Source organism: Cucurbita moschata, unplaced genomic scaffold (genome assembly GCF_002738365.1).
Source record: "Cucurbita moschata cultivar Rifu unplaced genomic scaffold, Cmos_1.0 Cmo_Scf00004, whole genome shotgun sequence".
In the NCBI taxonomy this organism is placed as follows: Eukaryota; Viridiplantae; Streptophyta; class Magnoliopsida; order Cucurbitales; family Cucurbitaceae; genus Cucurbita; species Cucurbita moschata.
In genome coordinates this window covers 1001074-1020530 of record NW_019268520.1, presented here as the reverse complement: position 1 = coordinate 1020530, position 19457 = coordinate 1001074, and the positions used below count along the sequence as shown (strand labels likewise).

Sequence of the window (19457 nt, the reverse complement as noted above, 5' to 3'; positions counted from 1 at the left end):
TTCGCATCTTTCTTGGAGTCATGCTTTTATTCAAATCAAATGGATTTACAAGTTGGAGTACCAGACTTCCACTTATATCTCTACTATATTCTTGAATACAACATACACTTCTAAGCTTATAGAAGACGAGATTTTCTTAACGAGAACCAGACCAAAATTAGTACCAGCACGATTCGCGATTGAGATAGACAATTTAACTCATAGCATGAGAAAGAGTAAATGCAAGAGAATCCTCGTTATTGTAATTTGAAGGTGGAGATTGAGATACTATTTAAAGTTGAGAGAGGTTTGGCACCACGAGTAGACAGACATTAGATAATGAAATTGGATGATTTGAAAGTGTTGTCTGAAATAGAGAAATCCATCCTTAGCCAATTTTCTTCCTAGAATTTAGCGCTCCTAAACCTGCTCCCTGCCAATTCAAGTCTCAGATTATTTTTTCATTCCCCAAAACAATCAATAAAATCAAACACCTCGATCTCCAATACCCATCAATCTGTTCCTGATCGAAGTCAAGAGAACTAAGGAAAAGGATGCATTCAGCGGGGTTTGCAGCGCCTCCGCTTCAAGACGCCATCGAATTGGAGGCCAAGATCACTCCAGTGGTTATCATTTACTCTATAATGGTCGCCTCCGGAGGCCTCGTGTTCGGCTATGACGTTGGCATTTCTGGTAATTTAGGGTAACATTCTGTCTTGCATATGTAAAATCATATCTAATGCGCATTCATTTGAAAGATTAAAACACCCTTTGATAAATGAAGTGAAGAATTGGCGATGTGGGCGCAGGGGGAGTGATATCGATGCAAATATTCTTGGAGGAGTTCTTTCCCGTGGGTGAAGAGAGGTCTCAAGAGGCAGAGATGAACAACAATTATTGTAGATACGAAGATCAGGGCATACAGATCTTCACCTCTTCTTTGTTTCTCACAGCTCTGGTTTCCACTTTCTACGCTTCTAATACCACCAGACATCGTGGTCGGAAAACCACCATGCTTATTGCCGGACTTCTCTTCCTTGTCGGTATCATTCTAAGCGCCTCTGCTCGATCCCTCCCAATTCTCATTGTTGGAAGAATTTTTCTGGGTTCTGGAGTTGGGTTTGCCAACCAGGTCTACTCCTAATCTCTACTCCTTTCAATACCAAATTCTTTCCAAATTCTAATGCTGTTTCAACCTTCAAAACAGGCTGTGCCCCTGTTTATCTCAGAAATAGCTCCCTCCAGGATTCGTGGAGCGCTCAATATACTGTTCCAATTCGACATGACCCTCGGCATTCTTTTTGGGGACTTGACAATTTTCACCACATCCAAGTAAGAATCAAAGTCTCATCTTTGTTGTTCACATTTTAGATGAATTTTGAATTGTTGATATTTTAGGATGGAAGGCGAATGGGGATGGAGGATAACACTGGGTTTGGCCGGCGTTCCTGCTCTGTTATTCACTCTGGGAGCGATCTTGGTTGATGAGACTCCAAATAGTTTGATCGAACGTGGGCATTTGGAGGAAGGGAAATCAGTGCTACGAAAGATTAGAGGCACTGACAACATTGAACCTGAATACATGGCGATCTTGAGTGCAAGTAGCATTTCCCAGAAAGTGGAATATCCTTTTGAAGAGCTTCTCACGGGCCAAAATGGGGCGCCATTGGTTATAGCAATAATGATACAGGTTTTCCAGCAATTTACTGGAATGAACGCGATCTTGTTATACACTCCACTTCTATTCAAAACATTAGGCTACGGCAAGGCTGCGTCTCTATACTCTGCCATCGTAACAGGGGTGGTTAATGTTGTGTCCACGTTGGTCCCAATTTACTTTGTGGACCAGAGCGGGCGAAGAAAGCTGCTATTAGTGGGCGGAGTCCAAATGTTGGTTTGTCAAACAATTATTGCAATCATATTAGGGCTGAAAGTGAGAGACAATTCCAACACTTTGTCTCAGGGGATGGCCTTTACGATGGTGCTATTGCTGTGCCTGTTTGTGTCATCCTTCGCTTGGTCATGGGGTCCAATGGGATGGCTGGTTCCAAGTGAAATATTTCCACTGGAAACGCGGTCGGCTGGGCTAAGTGTGACAGTGTGTGTGAATATGATGTTCACGTTTTTGATTTCGCAGTCTTTTCCATCCATGCTTTGTGAAATGAAATTTGGGATCTTTCTGTTCTTCTCTGGTTGGGTGTTGGTAATGTCGTTGTTCGTGTATTATTTGCTGCCGGAGACAAAGGGTGTTCCGATTGAAGAGATGAACGAGAGAGTGTGGAAGCAACATTGGTTTTGGAGCAAATTTATGGAGGGTGAGATGGAAGAGTATTCAGATGAGTGTACACAGTCTGAAATCTAGCTTTGTTTTTCATTATGTACATTAGATTTTAGGTAGAATGTTAGAATTATTGAGAGGAATCGCAAACATGCATGCTTGTTGTTCTTCCATAATTGTGTACATATTAAGAGCATACGCCTCAACCATTTGTAATGGATAGAGATGAGATTGTACGAGTAAACATGTCAACTTTTCAAGTGTGTTAAGTAAGCATCAGTTCAAACAAGACTACAAAAAGAGTATATTCTCCAAATTCCATATACGCTCCCAAGACACCTGCAAAAGAGAAAATCAGGGAGGAAAGAGCGAGAGAGAAGTTGTCTTAAGTTTTCCGGCGAGGATCCGAAAATGAAACCCACAGACAAATAACCCAAAACCGATGTCAAAACACCCGAAATACACCGCTAAAGAGATCCTTGACGACCCTACGACCATCTACGAGACATTTGGCGGATCTCTGAGAAGAATCGTCGTCGGAAAGGGATCGAAAAATCCGAACCTTTGAGAACTTTGAAGATCTGTCGTCCTAGGCGCCTACAAGCCACGAAACTTTGTAGAAATGAAGCACAATGTTTAATACAAGGATTGAGGAGGAGAACGGAGAGGAAGAATGACGGGAATAGTCGAAGGAAGGAGGAGAAACAGAATCGAAAAATCGCGCAGGAAATCGGGCGAAGAAGAAAGGAGTCGTCGGATCCGATTCGGTCCCGAATCGGGTGCCCGCGGCCCAACCCGCGTCTTCAGCCAGCCTATCCTGTAGCGGCCCAAGACCCAAGACCCGTAACCGCTAACCTGCCTACAGCCTGCACCCGTGTCCGCTCTGCAACCCGCATCCGACAACCCGAGACCAACCTAGCTTGTTAACCGAGGCCCAGAACCCAAGCCTAGTGGCCCAACCAAACCGCCCTGCATCCAAACTCGCCTGCGAACCGAAGCCCAGCAAGCCAGCCCATATGCAGCCGACGACCCGCGAGTTGACCTGCGACCCGCGCCTCGACCCGAAGCGCTGCACGACGTGGCTCGCCCTGCGGCGCAAGCAGCCCTTCGGCACGGCTCGACTTGGGCGGCGCGGCGGCTGCTCCGGCAACTTCCTCGACGTATTCGGCTCAGATTTCCATTTTTCCCCGTTTTCACCTTTTCGACCCTCCCGAACCTGTTTTCAGCCCCAATTAAGGTAATTGAGACCATTTTAAAGCCATATTTCACATTGTTAGTTGGATTAATAAATAAAATATGAAATATTAACAAAAAGTGCGATAGGAAACAAACCCTGACAACCTTTAGAGCAGCTCTCAAGAAACGGGAGCTTATGTTAACTAACTAGGGAGAACTCGAACTAAAGCAACCAAGTGATTGAACTTTACGGTAAGGATAGACTAGAAATTGTACGAGCTACAATTTATGATGTACGAGTTATGATGATGTACGAGTTATGATGATGTATGAGATGTATTGTATGATGTTGTATACTAGTATATGATGATATATGAGTTATGATGATGTATGAGTTATGGTGCTTGAGTTATGATGCATGATGATGTGCGTAATATATATATTTCGATGTATGACGTACTTGATATGCTTAATGCACTTCATGGCGATATGATGAGTATGATGATTGCATGACGTATTAAACATGCTATATGATGATGAGTGTCATATTGCATCATGTCGATAGACCAACATAGAACACAACCCTAAGAACATGAAAATGATATTAATATAAATATCCAACGAGCATGTGTTACTTCATGTAACAAAGAGATGAGACTAGATGGTTGTGTCAGAAGAGATGTTAAGATGGGAATTAAAGGGGACCTCATGCATGTTGTATGTTCATAAGCATAGAGATACTTCCTCTAGAGATGGTGAGTGTGGACATGCACAGTATGATGATGAAAGTGTTCATGGGGAGCATGACACCGAGGGTTTCGCTGACTTTCGGACATCGCTACAGAGTAGCTTGACCAGAGAGGGACTAGGGGTGTGTGAGCCCCTAGGGATTCACACTCGCACGTGTAGGTCGTGTGTAGGGAGGTACTACACATCCATAGTAGTCCAAGATTAGAGCCATCTGTAGATGAGATAGAGATAGGTCCCAAGAGCATGATTGCATATGTTTGCATTTGCATTGCCTCCTATAGTGAGGTCACTCACTGAGTATTCTTCGAAATACTAAGGTTGTGAGCCATATCATTTTTCAGGTAAGGGCAAGATGCACATGTACACATGACAGTGACATCGTGAGCAAAGACGGGCATGCATAGGGTAGACTTATATTTAAATTCCTAGTCTTAGGTTAGAATAGGTTGTTTCGCATTTTATTGTTTTAAATTATTTTGTATTATTATTTTTATTTTCTCTAAATTTCAGTATCGTATTTAAACACGTAAGACCAGGACTGTGTTTTTTAGAGAAGAGGATGTTTTAAATGTTTTCGACATTTATACTATAGATGATTGTTTTTTTTTTAAATTATATTTGTACCTAAAGAGATGAGCCTGAAAGATTTAATAACTATTCTAAGTAGGTAGATATTTAGAGTTTTTACGAAAGAAAATATGGTTTCTTTAACCTACATCCCCAATTTTCTCCACTCCTAAGCTCATTTCACTAAAACACTCCCAACCAACTTCTTTTTCTCTTTCCCCTCTCATATTCCAAAAACTACCATACAATGGAAAGGTGTGAGTGGCTAGAATCTGCAAATTTTACTTGACAGATTTTTGAACTTGATTTGAAATAGGTTGTTCAACGATTAGCTCCCCTCCTCTCCCAGGTTTTGTTAGCTCTTCCCTTTCATTCTGTACTTTTCTTCCAGAATTAGACTTAGCCTGATGTTCTTAATATAGTGGAATATCTGTATGTAGGTCATTACAAACTTCGGACAAGTCAAGCCAATCTCAAAAATAAGATATAACGTTAGTTAAGACCAATCAAGTACGTGATTTTACTATTGGTATGGTTAGAAAATTTGTGTTATGCATGATGACACGTGTCCAATAATCCCACATATGTCATGTGTTTAACATAAAGGAGGCCTATAAAGCTTGTTTACAGAAACTCAATCAATGGTTAGTTTCAACTAGTACTTAGAACATCAGTTGGTGGAGGTCTTGTTGTTTATAGCAGTTGTAGATTGTTGTTTATAACATATGTTCCGCTAGTTGAAGGACTATGAGTGTAACCATCCCACCCACGATTTGAATTTGACAATAGTGATTTTCGCGTTAAAGAATTTATAGACCTATTTACGTGGGGAGATGATTCAAATGTTGACAAATCATATGAGCCTAAATATGAGACATCACAAATGATTCAAGTGGGTGAAGGATTATGGTGCATAGCTATTATATCACCGAGGTAAGATGACTGTAGTTGTAGCCTAAGTAGAAAAATAGCCCTCACATCTACTTCAATCACGAACAAATCTAGATACAAATTGATTTGGAGCATGCATAAGATAATAATATTAGTAGGCGCAGTTGATGGTTAAGCCAAAGGGCAACGTATCATTAATTCCCAACAAAGGGATCCTAGCTTCACCAAAGTTTTGAGTCGTTTTTGAGTCGTTTAGAGTGAAGCGGGTGGATGTGTTTTCCCCCATCCTTAGATCACAATTCTTTTTTTTTCCAAGAGTATTTTAGGCTTACGGAAAGTTGATGAACTCGCCATTCTCAATACATCTAAGTGTACAAGAGAGACGCAACGTTTTGTTTTTATTATGAAATAGTTTAATCATAAATATATGATTTAAACACATAGTTGCCACTTGGACAGTCTTTTAACTGTTGAGAAGCATTACATGACACTCTTTTGTTTTGTTTAGTATTTGGAGGGCTTCTTCTCTTTCTCCACGATCTCAACGTGAAAGCCATCAGGAAACTGTACGCCTGGGGTTCGAACAATATTACCTCCTCCAATTGCTTTGAACCTAAGTGGCATTCAAAAATATTAAGAAGCTTTGAAACAGTTAAGGCCTTGTCTTGTATTCATGCATATTCTTATAGGCATTTAGAAGACACGTACCTGTACTTGGTAACCAAGTTATGGAGAAACACAGCCATCTGCAATTTGGCAAAGTCTGCACCAATGCAAAATCTCAAGCCCCTTCCAAAAGCAATGAAATGCCTCGATGCCCCTTCACATCTCTGCTTACAACAGATACGTATCATAAACTTGTTCGGATTAGGTTTAAATAATTCCATCACATTTTGGTGGCTATGTTCGGTTACGATCCACCAAAATTACAACCATTCAATTTGACCCTACGTTACTCTAGAGTTTGTTTTGAACCCTTTAAATAGTTATCAATGTTATTTAAAATCATTCAATTTGGATTGGATCTATCTTTTTCGTGGACCGGGTTGGATGTGACCCACTATCGAAATATGTCGAAACAAGTAAAAGAAACAAAGGAACAATTTGAGGGGAGAGATCTTTTCGAGCAAAGAAACCTTGAGCACTTAGCTTTTTAATATCTCATGAATATTTATGGCCAAGAAAACACTCATTAGCTTCCTAAACTTTATCCTTAAAGTTAAGAACCACTTACCATCTCCCCTAATTAAATTTGGTCTACAATCTGACAACTACCACCAATTCTCTATAGTTGCTTCATAAGTTAGTAACTTATTACACTAAATTTTCTAATAATTCTCTTCAATTACTACCTAAATAAGTAGTAACTTATTTTACTAGGTCAAGTTTATTAGCTCACAGGCGGATTCTTATCTCAAATAAACAATTATTTTCTTTGCCTCGAAATATTAGATTAATGGTTTTTTTTTTCTTTAGAGTTTTTGAGATTGAATTCATTGGATCTCGTTCGGTTTCGAGTTTTTTAGAACGACGGGTTGGATAACATATTTATGAATATATATAGGTAGCACATCATATTGTGTGTATGTACATATAAAGGCTATTAAAATATATACTCAACGTACCTCCCACCGCCATGGGTTGAAGGCAAGTGGGTCAACATAATGCTTTGGATCCAAATGGATAGCTGGAGGACACACCATGACACCCCATCCCGCCGGGATGGTAATTCCTGTACGTGCAACATACACACCCTTTTACTAACAATACAATTAATGAAGCAATTAAAACACAACATTTGGCCTTACCCTTAAACTCAACGTCTCTCAATGCTCTTCGAAAGATCCCAGGAGCAATATTAGCCAGCCTCAATGTCTCATTCAAAAACTACAAAATCAAGTTATTAATCAATCAATTTCAAATACGTATAAAAAAAAATAAAAAAAAACAAAGAATTTTATAATTAATTCTTCCTTCACCTTGAATGTAAATGTCATGGATTTGTATTCATTCCAAGTAATCCCAGAAGCTTTATCTTTCCTGTTCTTCAAAATTCCCTCATGTTCTTCCTAATAAACATTGAAAAATGTTAAGAATGTGGGACTATCCAATGGTGGGTACTCCAATTAACAAAATTGATATCAAAATTTAAGAAGCACACAGTTAATTGGGTCAAGACGTGGGGATGATCTAGGAGAAATTTGATAGCTAAAGTTAAAGCAATGGAAGTGGTTTCATAGCTAGCAAAAAGAAGCAAAAAGATCAAATCCAAAGCGATTTCTTTAGTGAGAGGTGTTCCATCCTTTTGAAGTTCTTGAAGAACAAAGTCAAAAAAATCAACATTTTGTTTCCTTGGATTTTGCTGCCTTTCTTCTAACATGTTTTCCAGCATCCTCATCACTCTTTTTCTACCCTGTTTAACAAATCAATTCCATTAAACATCATAATTCAAATTAAATTCATAATTTAGTATGAAAAAATAATTCAAATTACCCGTAAGCATTTATGATAAGCCGTTCCAGGAATATCAAGAGGGAAAGACACCAAACCCTGAATGAATGCAACAAAATTCTCTCTCAAATTCTCTGGTGAATTTTCTGGATCATAACTAATCAACTTGTTTGCCGTGAGATCGAGTANAGACTGCATTTTTGCTTCCTTGACATGTTCCACACCCACATGCATTGTTTGCAACGTCTCCCATGCTGCCTTTGTCGAGTCCTTCTCTACAAACATGAGAAGAATGTCCTTCCGGACTACTTGGTAGATGGCGGCAAGAGCCATCCTGTCCTTACACTCCTCAATGTCACATTGCTCAATGGCATCCCACACGACTTGTGCTTGTAAGTTGACATGCATTTTTATCGATCATGTTGCGTAGTTACTCTTCGTGAGTAACGGGTACTGGAATGTTACACTTCCCCTCCTTTCCTCTCTTTAGCATTGTCACTTCTCCTTCGGTGACTTTGTATGGTGACGACATTTGTTTCGACATCCTCAAAGCCGTAATACAAAATGTTGGATGTGACCCTCGATCAAAATTATGTCGAAACAAGTAAAAGAGGCAAAGGAACACCTTGAGGGGCTCTATCTTTTGAAGCGAAGAAAGCTTAAGCACTTAGCTTTAAAATTCTATTTATTAGGGTGAAAAATCGTACATCTTAAGGAGTATTTACCGTAGAGGAAACACTAACTATGTTCTTAAACTTTTTCCTCACACTAAGAACTAGTAACGATCTTCCTAACTAAAGCATAAAACTTGGTCACCAACCACAAAATTTATTGGAAAGATGGTTGAAAACTATTACACTTTGTTGAATCAAATTAAGTAGAAAATGATATTAAAATCTAAAAAAATAGAAAAATCACAAAAAAAAAAAAAAAAAAAAAAAAAAAAAAAAAAAAATTGAAAGGTTTTTGAGTATCAATTTACATTTGCAATTTCATCCTTCAATTCAACTACTTTACAAGATGCCCATCTTCTTAATCTTGTAGTTGCTGCAGCTTCAACTTCAGAAACCATACTTTTCAAACATTCAATTCCAAAAGCGTTAACAATCATGTTCTTGAGATACTTATGCATGAAGCCATGCAAGGATCCGAAGAATTGATCTCCAAATATCTTTTTGAAGGTCTCTGGATACCAACATTCGAACAATGTTTCCTCTTGTTCGAATATGAGATAGTTTAGGTCAGGATCTGTTGAGATAATCAATGGTTTCCCCACTAAACTTGTTTTGAAAATGGGTCCATACCTGAACCAAAAATACCAAAATTTTATTGGAATTGAAGGGCGAAAATTGATATTTCCAAAGAAAAAAAATGAACTTTTTTTGTTTTGAGTACTTGAGAACTCTGTCTTTGATGAAAGGAGATACGTCGAATGATGGATTGGGAGCAAAGAAGTGGTTTGTTTCACCAAGAATGGGGAAACCCATTGAACCTTTTGGAAGTTTTGCATTATATTTGGATTTTATCAAGGCATGGAGGCAGGTTATGATACTCATACCAAAAATGATAGCCATAAGAACCCACATTTTGGTTATGAATTTAATCAAAAGTTTTGGTGGATAGGGAAGAACTATATGCTGAAGATTATTATGAAAAGGAGAGAGAGAGAGAGGGTTAGACGTTTTGTTGGAGTGAGATCTTAAATAGACGTAATAATTTAATGCTAAATGGTTATTGTTTTGCCGTTGCTTGTCGTGTCGGAATTACGTTGAATACATCCATTAAGCACTTGGAAGTTTCTCACAAAAATATCTCACTACAAATTTACGAAAAGGGCTACTTGTTGTGGGATTATTGATTAAAAGTTGTCATTTGGTTCACTCCTAACTTTATTTAGATAAATTAAAACACTTATGTACAAACTTAAAAGGGTTCGTTTTAGGATAGTTAAGTGATTTTAACTTTATGGACAGGTTCTAGGTTCAATTTTTTTTTTAATATCGATCGTAGATGAATTGGATTAGGGGAAGTTGAATCTAGGAGAATTTGGCCAAGGCAAGCATAGCAGTACTAAGTGAGCTTGAAACTATTAGTGGATTCACCGCTAGAATGCCTATAGACCGGTGGGATGAAGTTGTTGTGTTGTATGATCAACGCATATTGTGTGGTTGTTTATTATGTGTCAATATGATAATGATATGACTATATTTTTTTATTTGATGTATCGTACTTCTATGCATATAAATCTTATGACTATATGATATTTTAACGACTCTATTTTTTGTAATAAAATAGAGATACCATTGTATGCATGACATGCTTAATGTGCGTAAATTTATTTAGAGGAATTACATGTGGTAAACAAAAACATATTCTGTTTTCAATAAAGTTATAATTGATGTTTATTCATTAAAGATTGTTATTGAATAACGTGAATGTTACGATGATCAATCTAAACCCAATAAACTAAGAACACTCTGGCTATAGTATGATTACTTGAACTATACATAGAGACATAAGAGTGGATCAAGTTCAAGTATATAGTCAAAATTATCTATAGTACAGGGATAAAGTTGAGTACCTTATTCTGGGGACACTATGGATGCGGCCCACTTTTGAATATAATATAAACAATGTGATCACTAAATTGCACATGTGGAGACATGTGAGTGGGGGCGTCCCATGCAATGAGTATTGCATAAGATCGGACCATGAAGAAAACCACTCTCACTTTGTAATGTCGTTTACTGTTGAGACTGATTTTTTCATTCGATGACCTCGGTAACTCGATCTTAATCCTAAGCTAACTATGAACTTCTATTTATTCGGAATTATCCTTAGATTTGCATGAGTGAGAGTGGCCCGAGTTCGCCGACTCAATAAGCCTCCCATTTCAGGGGTAAGACTAGGTGAATAGCTGGGGACATAGGGTCTAAGATGGAATACACTCTTACTCGCTTTTAGGGACAGTAGAGAGGTTGTTCCCTTAAGTACTGACTCCAAGTCTTGAACAAGGGGGCCCACCCTCTCATTGGCCCGAGAGGGATTCAACTAGGTGGTTGGACCACAAACCCATTGTTCATTAGAGGATTAGTGAGACTTAAGGAACAAAAAGTAACTTTAGGGGTAAAACGGTAAATTGACCCAGCTCTAGTTACGAACAACCTGTAAAGGATCGACTTACTAATCATGGTTATATCAAATGGACAGAAATATATCTATAGTGAGGGGAGTGCAACTACTAGGCTATAGTGGAGTGTCCTAGTAGTTAGCGAATGTTGGTTCATAAGGTTAATGAATTTAGCCGGTTAATCTCGGATCGTTGGAGCCCATGATCTGTAGGTCCATTAGGTTCCTCTGCTAGCTCATATTGGACTAAATCTTAGAACAGTGTGACGAGTGAGTTCGAAGTGTTTGAATTCAAACTAGGTAATACATGTTAAATATATACGATATATTTAACCACATTTTGTTTTAATTATGAATTGAACAAAAAGGGAGAATGAAAGATATTTACATAAGATTTAAATATTTTAATTATGAATAGTGATTCATAATCAATATGTTCCGAAATTGATTGAGACTGACATTTGATTTAATGCTAAATATTAATTAAATTGTTTAATTAATCATTTAATATTATTTTGATGTTAAATATTAATTAAATTGTTTAATTAATCATTTAATATTATTTTGATTTGAAATTAATTATTTAAATTAATTATTGAATTAAAATAAAGAAAGTCAAAATGTTGACTTCACCTAATGGAAAAATCCATGTTTGAGTTAGTGGAATATTGAGTGTCAAAATTTGAGTGATCTCAAATTTGCATGAACATAAAAATATGACTCTATAAATAGAGTGATCAAGGGACATGAAACTTCTCCAAGAAAAACCTTGAGAAAAACTCTCAATAAACTCTCTCTTCATATATATTAGATCGCTTCCAAGTTTAGTCACTCATCGAATTCCACAATCCCGTTTTAAGGCCGAAGAATAGTAGAGAAGACACTAGTGGTGGTTCGAAACCGTTTGTGAGGAAAAAAAATTTGAACCACAAAAGGTTAGTATTCAAACTCATTGAGTTTTAATGCTTTTGAACATGCTAGCTAATTTACTATAATTGATGTACTTAGAGTGCCTAAGATCCAAATTGCTTGCGCATGTGTTATATTAACACCATCAATTGGTATAGAGCAAGTTTTAGGCCCTTGATTTACATTAATTTGAGCTGGGTACCATTTCATGATGAAATTTTGTAGTTGCTAAAGTGGATGTTTATGGTTTTGGCATTTTTTTTATGCTTCCATTTGATGCAATTATTGTAATTGGCCTAACGTGTATGGACTTTAATGATTGAAGGAAGGTCTGTAATTTTTATGGAGTCATTAGAGTCCATTTTAGGTTGTAATTGATCGAAAATAGAAGAGACAGCAAGCTGAATCGAAGAAGAAGATGGAAAAGGCAGTTCGGGTGTTTTTTCTGGCAGTTGGGGTCTGGTTCAACGTTTTTAAAGGTTGGTTCGGCCAGTTCGTGATCCTCGGGAGCGGTTCAAGTTATTTTTAATTTTTAATGTAATAATTTAGTTAATTGCTTGTTTTAAAATGCCAAAACCAATCCACTTTAGTGTGTTTAATTAATTATGCATTATGAATGTATGTTTTAATTAAATAGAAAATGTATATGCATAACGTATGTCATATAGATTTAAAATCCTACCATAGGCTAAGCATGTTTCATGCATTCCAAGTATGTTATAAGTGTTATAATGTATAGTATGCATGTTTAGGGTTCCATGAGTGATAGATATAAATTGTTATATTATTGCATGGTATGGATGATTATATAATTGTTATATAAAGTATGTTAGATGCATGTTATAGGTTATTTTCAACGTCATAAAATGATATAGACGTTAAAATCTATAACAAAGATAAATGCATGCTCACTTAAGGTTAACAACCAAGCATGATCAATTTTAATAGTTAAAATAGGTTGATATCTTGTGAAACTGCGGTTACAAGAAAGCTCACCTGACACGATCTTGTCTAAGGCTGAAGGTACTTAAGTTGACAGTTTACGGAACACCTGCTACCTGGATATCAGGCCAGTACTTGAACTTAGTTAGCCTAGTTTTATGAGCATGTGTGAGTGATGTAAGGATTTTTTTTAAAAAAAATGAAAAATCATCTAGATATCATAGGTAAAAATCCAGTATAAATGTTATACTTGGAAAAATCACCTAGACTTAGGTTATATCTAATTAGCCGGAATATACCAAAGTAATAAGTATACACAACTGTCTAAAATACTTAATGGGAGTAAAAAGATATATGAGATACATCGTTTTCTTTTTACGCTCTCTGGAAAATTCATACTGTGAGATTCATGCTTGGCCTTGTGTTGCCCTAGGAGCGGCCTCCATTCGGAAGGTATTTGCATGAGTCAATAACAAGGTGAATAGAGAAAGTATTTATAGTAAGTGGGAAAAGGAAGTATATCAACACATCCAATGGTCTCCACCACTAGGTTGCACCGTGGGATTCCCATGTTTCGTCTGCATGTTGGCCTAGAGCAACTACCCATTCAGAGGGTCATAACATGGGAGTCGGAACAATGCAAATTTTAGAAATGGATAGGATTTCTTAGGTCCATTCCCAACTTTAGCTTTTTCATTCGATAGCATTGTTGGGGCCGATCTCTGAGGACTGAAAATGGCGGGTCACACTTACGAAGAATTACTAAGAGTTAGTATATTCTTGAACAAAGTTGTAACGATCCTAAATTTCCACATATCCTGAGTCGCCACTAACGTCTCATGCTCATCTCTAATGCAGAATAAAAATCTAAGCATGCTCATCTTTGATAGCGGAAAAAAAATTAAAACTTCAGAATACATTAAAACATTGGAAAACACTACCGGACTTACGCGTGTTTCAAACATTGTGCTAGAGTTCCAAAAAATAAAATAAAATAAAATAAAATAAAATAAAACGACTACAAATTAATTAATCTAAATGAATGAATTGCAAACGCCCTATTCTAACTAAGACTAGGAATTAAATATGCATCTATCCTATGCACGCGCCACAGTCTCTGATCACGATGCCACCGTCAACCGTACATGGGCGCCTTGCCTTTACTTGAAAAAAAAACAATATGGCACACGGCCTGAGTAAGAAATACTCAGTAAGTGACCCCACTATAGGGGCCATGCTAATGCAAACACATGCAATCATGAATAGGGACCTACCTCTAATCATCCAGTCTTGGACAAATTGGATGTGTAGTACTTCCCTACACACGACCCACACGTGTGAATGTGAGTCCCCAGGGCGCTCGCACGCCCCCTGGACCCTCTGGTCAAGCTAATCTGTAGCGACGTCCGGAGGTCAGCGGAACCCCATAGTGTCATGCGCCTCATGAACACCCTCATCTGTGTGCTTTCGCACCTGTGCGCATTCGCGCTCATCGTAAGGTGCGCGTCCGCACTCATCATCTCTAAGGGAAGTAGCCCTATGCTTATGAACATACAAAATGCATGAGGTCCCTCTAAATCCATCGTAATGTCTCTTCTGACACAACCCTCTAGTCTCATCTCTTTGTTACTCTAGGTAACGCATACTCGTGGATGTTTATATTACTATCATTTTCATGCTCTTAGGGTTGTGTCCTACGTCGATCTAACGACATGATGCAATATGGCACTCATCATCATCTAGCATGCTCAATATGGAAAACATCATCATATTAGGGTAAAAATCATGCAATCATCATGCTCATCATAATGCCACAACGTGCGTCAAACATATCAAGCGTCACTCAACAAAATATGTATATACTGGCACATAACATCAAGCATCATACAATTTATTTAGCCTATCCTATAGTAAGGCCACTTACTTGGTTGGCCTTGGCCGAAGTACTCCCTAAATCGCTAAACGTAAGCTCCCGTTCCGTGAGAGCCGCTCCCTACGTCCCCGAGGTTTGTTTCCTATCACACCGTCCACCACTTTCCGTTAGTATTTCACAATTAATTTACCTATAATTTAATAAATGTGAAATACGGCTCTGAAACGGCCTCGGATACCTTAATCGGGGCCGAAAACAGATTCGGGAGGGTCGAAACAGTAGAAACTGGACTGAAAACAGGTGAGCCGAGCCGAACAGCCGCTGGAGCGTCGCCGGAGGGAGCCCGAGCCGTTTGCGCCGAGCCGAGCTGAGAGACTGCCTGCGCCGTTGAGTGACACATGGCAGTAGCAGAGAAAGCCACGTCGGGCGGCAGTGTCGGGTCAAAGCGCGGGTCGCAGCCCGGTTCGGGTCGTGGGCTGTGGAGGGCTACTGGGCCAAGACTAATCGTTGGGCCTCGGCTTACTGGGCTGGGCTGCAGGAGTTTGGTTTGCAGGCCGGCTCAATTGGACCGTGGGTCTGGTCTGGGTTGGTTCAACTGAACCGTAGCTTCTGGGCCGGTTTGAGGTTTGGGCCGCTGAAGTTGGGCTGGGCCGAAGGCAGAGGCCAAGGGAGGAACGGGCTGGCTCTCCCGGGTTCTGGGTTCGGGTTGACCCGGATCTGTGGATCTCGTCTTCCTTACCCGACTTCGGCCGATTTTCTGGCGAGCTTTCTCTCTCTTTCCCGCGGCGTTTCCGTTGCTGATTTCGGTCCTCTTCCTTCCCTTTTCCTCTTTGTTCGTCGTCCTTCTTTCTTTTCTGGGAGTTTTGCGGCCTAAAAGCTCCTAAAAGCCATAGATCTAAGAATCGATTAAGAAACCTAATCTTTCCGACCTCGGTTACCGACGACGACGCTTAGGAAATAACACAAAACGCACCCTGAGTTATTGTGCTTTCGTTAGGGATCCCTCTAATGGTGGTAACAGGTCGTTTGGTGTTAGTTTGAGGGTGGTTTGAGGGCTCGTCGGAGAAACTGGACACTCGTCGACGTTTGTCCGAAATCTCTCTCTCTCTCCAAATTTTCTCTCTTTTCTCCCTTTGCAGGTGTTCTGAAACTTTGCAGGGTGTCGTGGGTTGAGGGTGGGCATGCTGTGGCCGTTGTTTCGCGTGGGTTCCGCGAAACTCGCGGGTTTTCCGGCGACTGAGTTTTTTTTTTTACTTTATTTGATTTATTTATTTATTTATTTTTATTATATGTATATATATTTTTTCCTTTCATTCCTGGGTCGTTACAAAAGTGGCGATAACTAAAACACTATAGGAATAAGAGTTATTCTGAGATTAGTGTTTAAGTCAAGAATGTCTTGGTTTAGTGAAGGAGTGATTGACTGTTCCTCGGAAGCAATTGCTCTAACTCACTAAAGTATCGTTGCAAATTAATAATTTTTGGGTACATTATTACATTTGCTAAACCTGATTGGATTAAAAAGGACTAAGTCAATTCACTAATAGAACTTGTTTTAAATCTCAGCATGTCAAGCTCAATAGTACAATTACTCGCTTCTGAGAAATTAAACGGCGACAATTACGCAACTTGGAAATCAAACCTAAACACAATACTTGTAATTGATGATTTAAGATTTGTTTTAACTGAGGATTGTCCTCCAAACCCCAGCTCAAATTCAAACCAAACAGTTCGGGGTGCATATGATAGATGGACAAAGGCAAATGACAAAACCCGAGTGTACATTTTAGCCAGCATATCTGATGTTTTGGCTAAGAAACACAATGTTATGGGTACTGCTAAAGAGATTATGGAATCTCTGAAAGGGATGTTTGGACAACCGTCCTTCTCCCTTAGCATGAAGCCATAAAATACGTTTACAACTGCCGTATGAAAGAAGAGACCTCAGTTAGAGAACATGTCCTGGACATGATGGTCCATTTCAATGTGGCAGAAGTAAATGGAGCTGTCATTGATGAGAACAGTCAAGTCAGTTTTATCATAGAGTCTCTTCCTAAGAGCTTCTTCCAGTTCCGCACAAATGCGATGATGAACAAGATAGAATATAACTTGACTGCTCTTCTCAATGAGCTACAGACTTATCAGTCCCTTTTAACGAACAAGGGACAAACAGAAGAAGCAAATGTTCCTGTCTCTAAGAAATTACTACGAGGATCGTCCTCCAAAAATAAGTCTGGTCCTTTAACTTTTAAAAATGTTTTGATAAAGAAGAATGGTAAGGGAAAAAATAAGATTCCCACTGACCGCAAACACAAGGTTAAAAAAGCAGATAAAGGAAAATGTTTCCATTGCAATGAAAAGGGGCACTGGAAGAGAAACTACCCAAAATACCTTGCAGAGAAGAAAGCCGAAAAGGTACAACAAGATAAATATGATTTACTAGTTGTAGAAATATGTTTAGTAGAGTATAATCACTCAACCTGGATACTGGATACTGGATACTGGATTCAGGGGCCACTAATTATATTTGTTCTTTTTTGCAGGAAACTGGAGAATGCTTGCGAAAGGCAAGATAACATTCAGGGTTGGAACAGGAGATGTTGACTTAGCAAGATCATTAGGAAATTTAAGTTGTTTTTTAGATAGATTCATTATATTAGATAATGTACTTTTTTTGTCCTGGAATAAAAAGAAATCTAATATCTATCTTTGGTTTATTAGAACAATTGTATAAAGTATCTTTTGAAATCAATGAAGTGTTCATTTGCAAAAAAAAGTATTCATATTTGTTCTGCAAAACTAGAAAACAACTTATATATGTTAAAATCGAGCGAAACAAAAACTATTTTAAATATCATGATATTTAAAACAGCTGAAACTCAAAATAAACAACAAAAGATTTCGCAATAGGATTGGGAGATTGGTTAAAAGAGGACTTTTAAATCAGTTAGAAGACAAAGGTTATTTAGAGTCAAATAAACCTTAGAACTCGTGCATACAGATCTCTGTAGTCCAATGAATGTCAAAGAACAAGGAGGGTATGAATATTTCATCAATTTTATTGATGATTATTTAAGGTATGACTATATTTACCTAATGCGTCACAAGTCCGAAGCTTTTGAAAAGTTCAGAGAGTATAAGACTGAGGTTGAGAATCTATTAGGAAAAACTATTAAAACACTTCGATCAGATCGAGGTGGATTGTATATAGACTTAAGATTCCAAGTCTATATGATAGAACATGGAATAACGTCTCAACTCTCAGCCCCTAGTATGCCTCAACAGAACGGTGTATCAGAAAGGAAAAATAGTACTCTGTTAGACATGGTTCGGTCTATGATGAGTTTCGCTCAACTACCTGATTCGTTTTGGGGATATTTTGTGGAGACTGTTGCATACATTTTGAACATGGTTCCTTCTAATAGTGTTTCAGAAACACCTTATGAGTTATGGAGAGGGCGTAAAGGTAGTTTACGTTACTTCAGGATTTAGGGATTCCCAGCACATGTGTTGGTGCAAAACCCCAAGAAATTAGAACATCGTTCAAAATTATGCCTATTTGTAGAATACCCCAAAGAGACGAAAGGTGGTCTATTTTATGACCCTCAAGAAAACAGAGTGTTTGTATCAACAAACGCTATTCTTAGAGGAAGACCACGTAAGAAATCATCAACCTCGCAACAAACTAGTATTGAGTGAGATTTCTAAAGAAGCTATTGATAAAAACAAAAAGAATTGTTGATCAGGCTGGTCCTTCAACAAGAGTTGTTGAAGGAGTTGACACTTCTGGTCAATCACATCCTTCTCAAGAGTTGAGAATGCCTCGACATATTGGGAGGGTTATAACTCAACCCGATCGTTACGTGGGTTTGGCAGAAACACAGGTCATCATACCTGGTGATGACGTTGAGGATCCATTGACCTATAAACAGGCAATGAATGATGAAGATAGAGATTAGTGGATCAAAGCCATGAATCTTGAAATGGAGTCAATGTACTTCAATTCAGTATGGGAACTTGTAGATCAACTAGATGTGGTAAAACTTATTGGTTGCAAATGGATCCACAAGAGGAAATGAGACCAAGTCGATACGGTACACACCTTTAAAGCTCGACTTGTAGCAAAGGGTTATACCCAAAGAGAGGGGGTGGACTATGAAGAAACCTTCTCTCCTGTTGCTATGCTTAAACCAATTAGAATATTTTTGTCCATTGTCACATTTTATGATTATGAAATTTGGCATATGGATGTCAAGACAGCCTTTCTAAACGGAAATCTTGAGGAGAATATCTATATGGCTTAACGAGAGGGGTTCATTGAACAGGATCACGAGCAAAAGGTTTGCAAGCTTAAAAGATCCATTTATGGGTTGAAGCAAGCATCTAGATCTTGGTATATAAGGTTTGATACTGCGATCAAATCTTATGGCTTTAAAGAAAATGTTGACAAACCTTGTGTTCACAAGAAGATAATCAACTCTACAGTAGTTTTCCTGGTGTTGTACGTTGACG

The 19457-nt window shown here is 38.5% G+C and overlaps 2 protein-coding genes across 3 annotated transcripts; one reads left to right on the top strand and one right to left on the bottom strand.

The window, feature by feature from the left end:
* Positions 1-533: 533 nt before the first annotated feature.
* Positions 534-2501, top strand: LOC111442241 (sugar transport protein 13-like). Its single transcript, XM_023079550.1, has 4 exons — positions 534-672; positions 789-1111; positions 1187-1311; positions 1378-2501. Exons 1-4 carry the CDS (start codon positions 534-536, stop codon positions 2339-2341), a joined length of 1551 nt encoding a protein of 516 aa, XP_022935318.1. The 3' UTR covers positions 2342-2501.
* A 3541-nt stretch (positions 2502-6042) lies between these two features.
* Positions 6043-9729, bottom strand: LOC111442183 (cytochrome P450 87A3-like). 2 transcript variants are annotated; one of them, XM_023079476.1, is made up of 9 exons: positions 9488-9729; positions 9071-9396; positions 8135-8280; positions 7803-8054; positions 7621-7710; positions 7450-7528; positions 7267-7373; positions 6350-6471; positions 6043-6254 (listed from the first exon to the last, which is right to left on the bottom strand). In XM_023079476.1, exons 1-9 carry the CDS (start codon positions 9676-9678, stop codon positions 6146-6148), a joined length of 1422 nt encoding a protein of 473 aa, XP_022935244.1. In that variant the 5' UTR covers positions 9679-9729; the 3' UTR covers positions 6043-6145. The 2 variants fall into 2 exon arrangements, with proteins under 2 accessions (XP_022935244.1, XP_022935245.1); XM_023079477.1 differs by having other exon boundaries at positions 7983-8054.
* Between the last annotated feature and the right edge of the window lie 9728 nt (positions 9730-19457).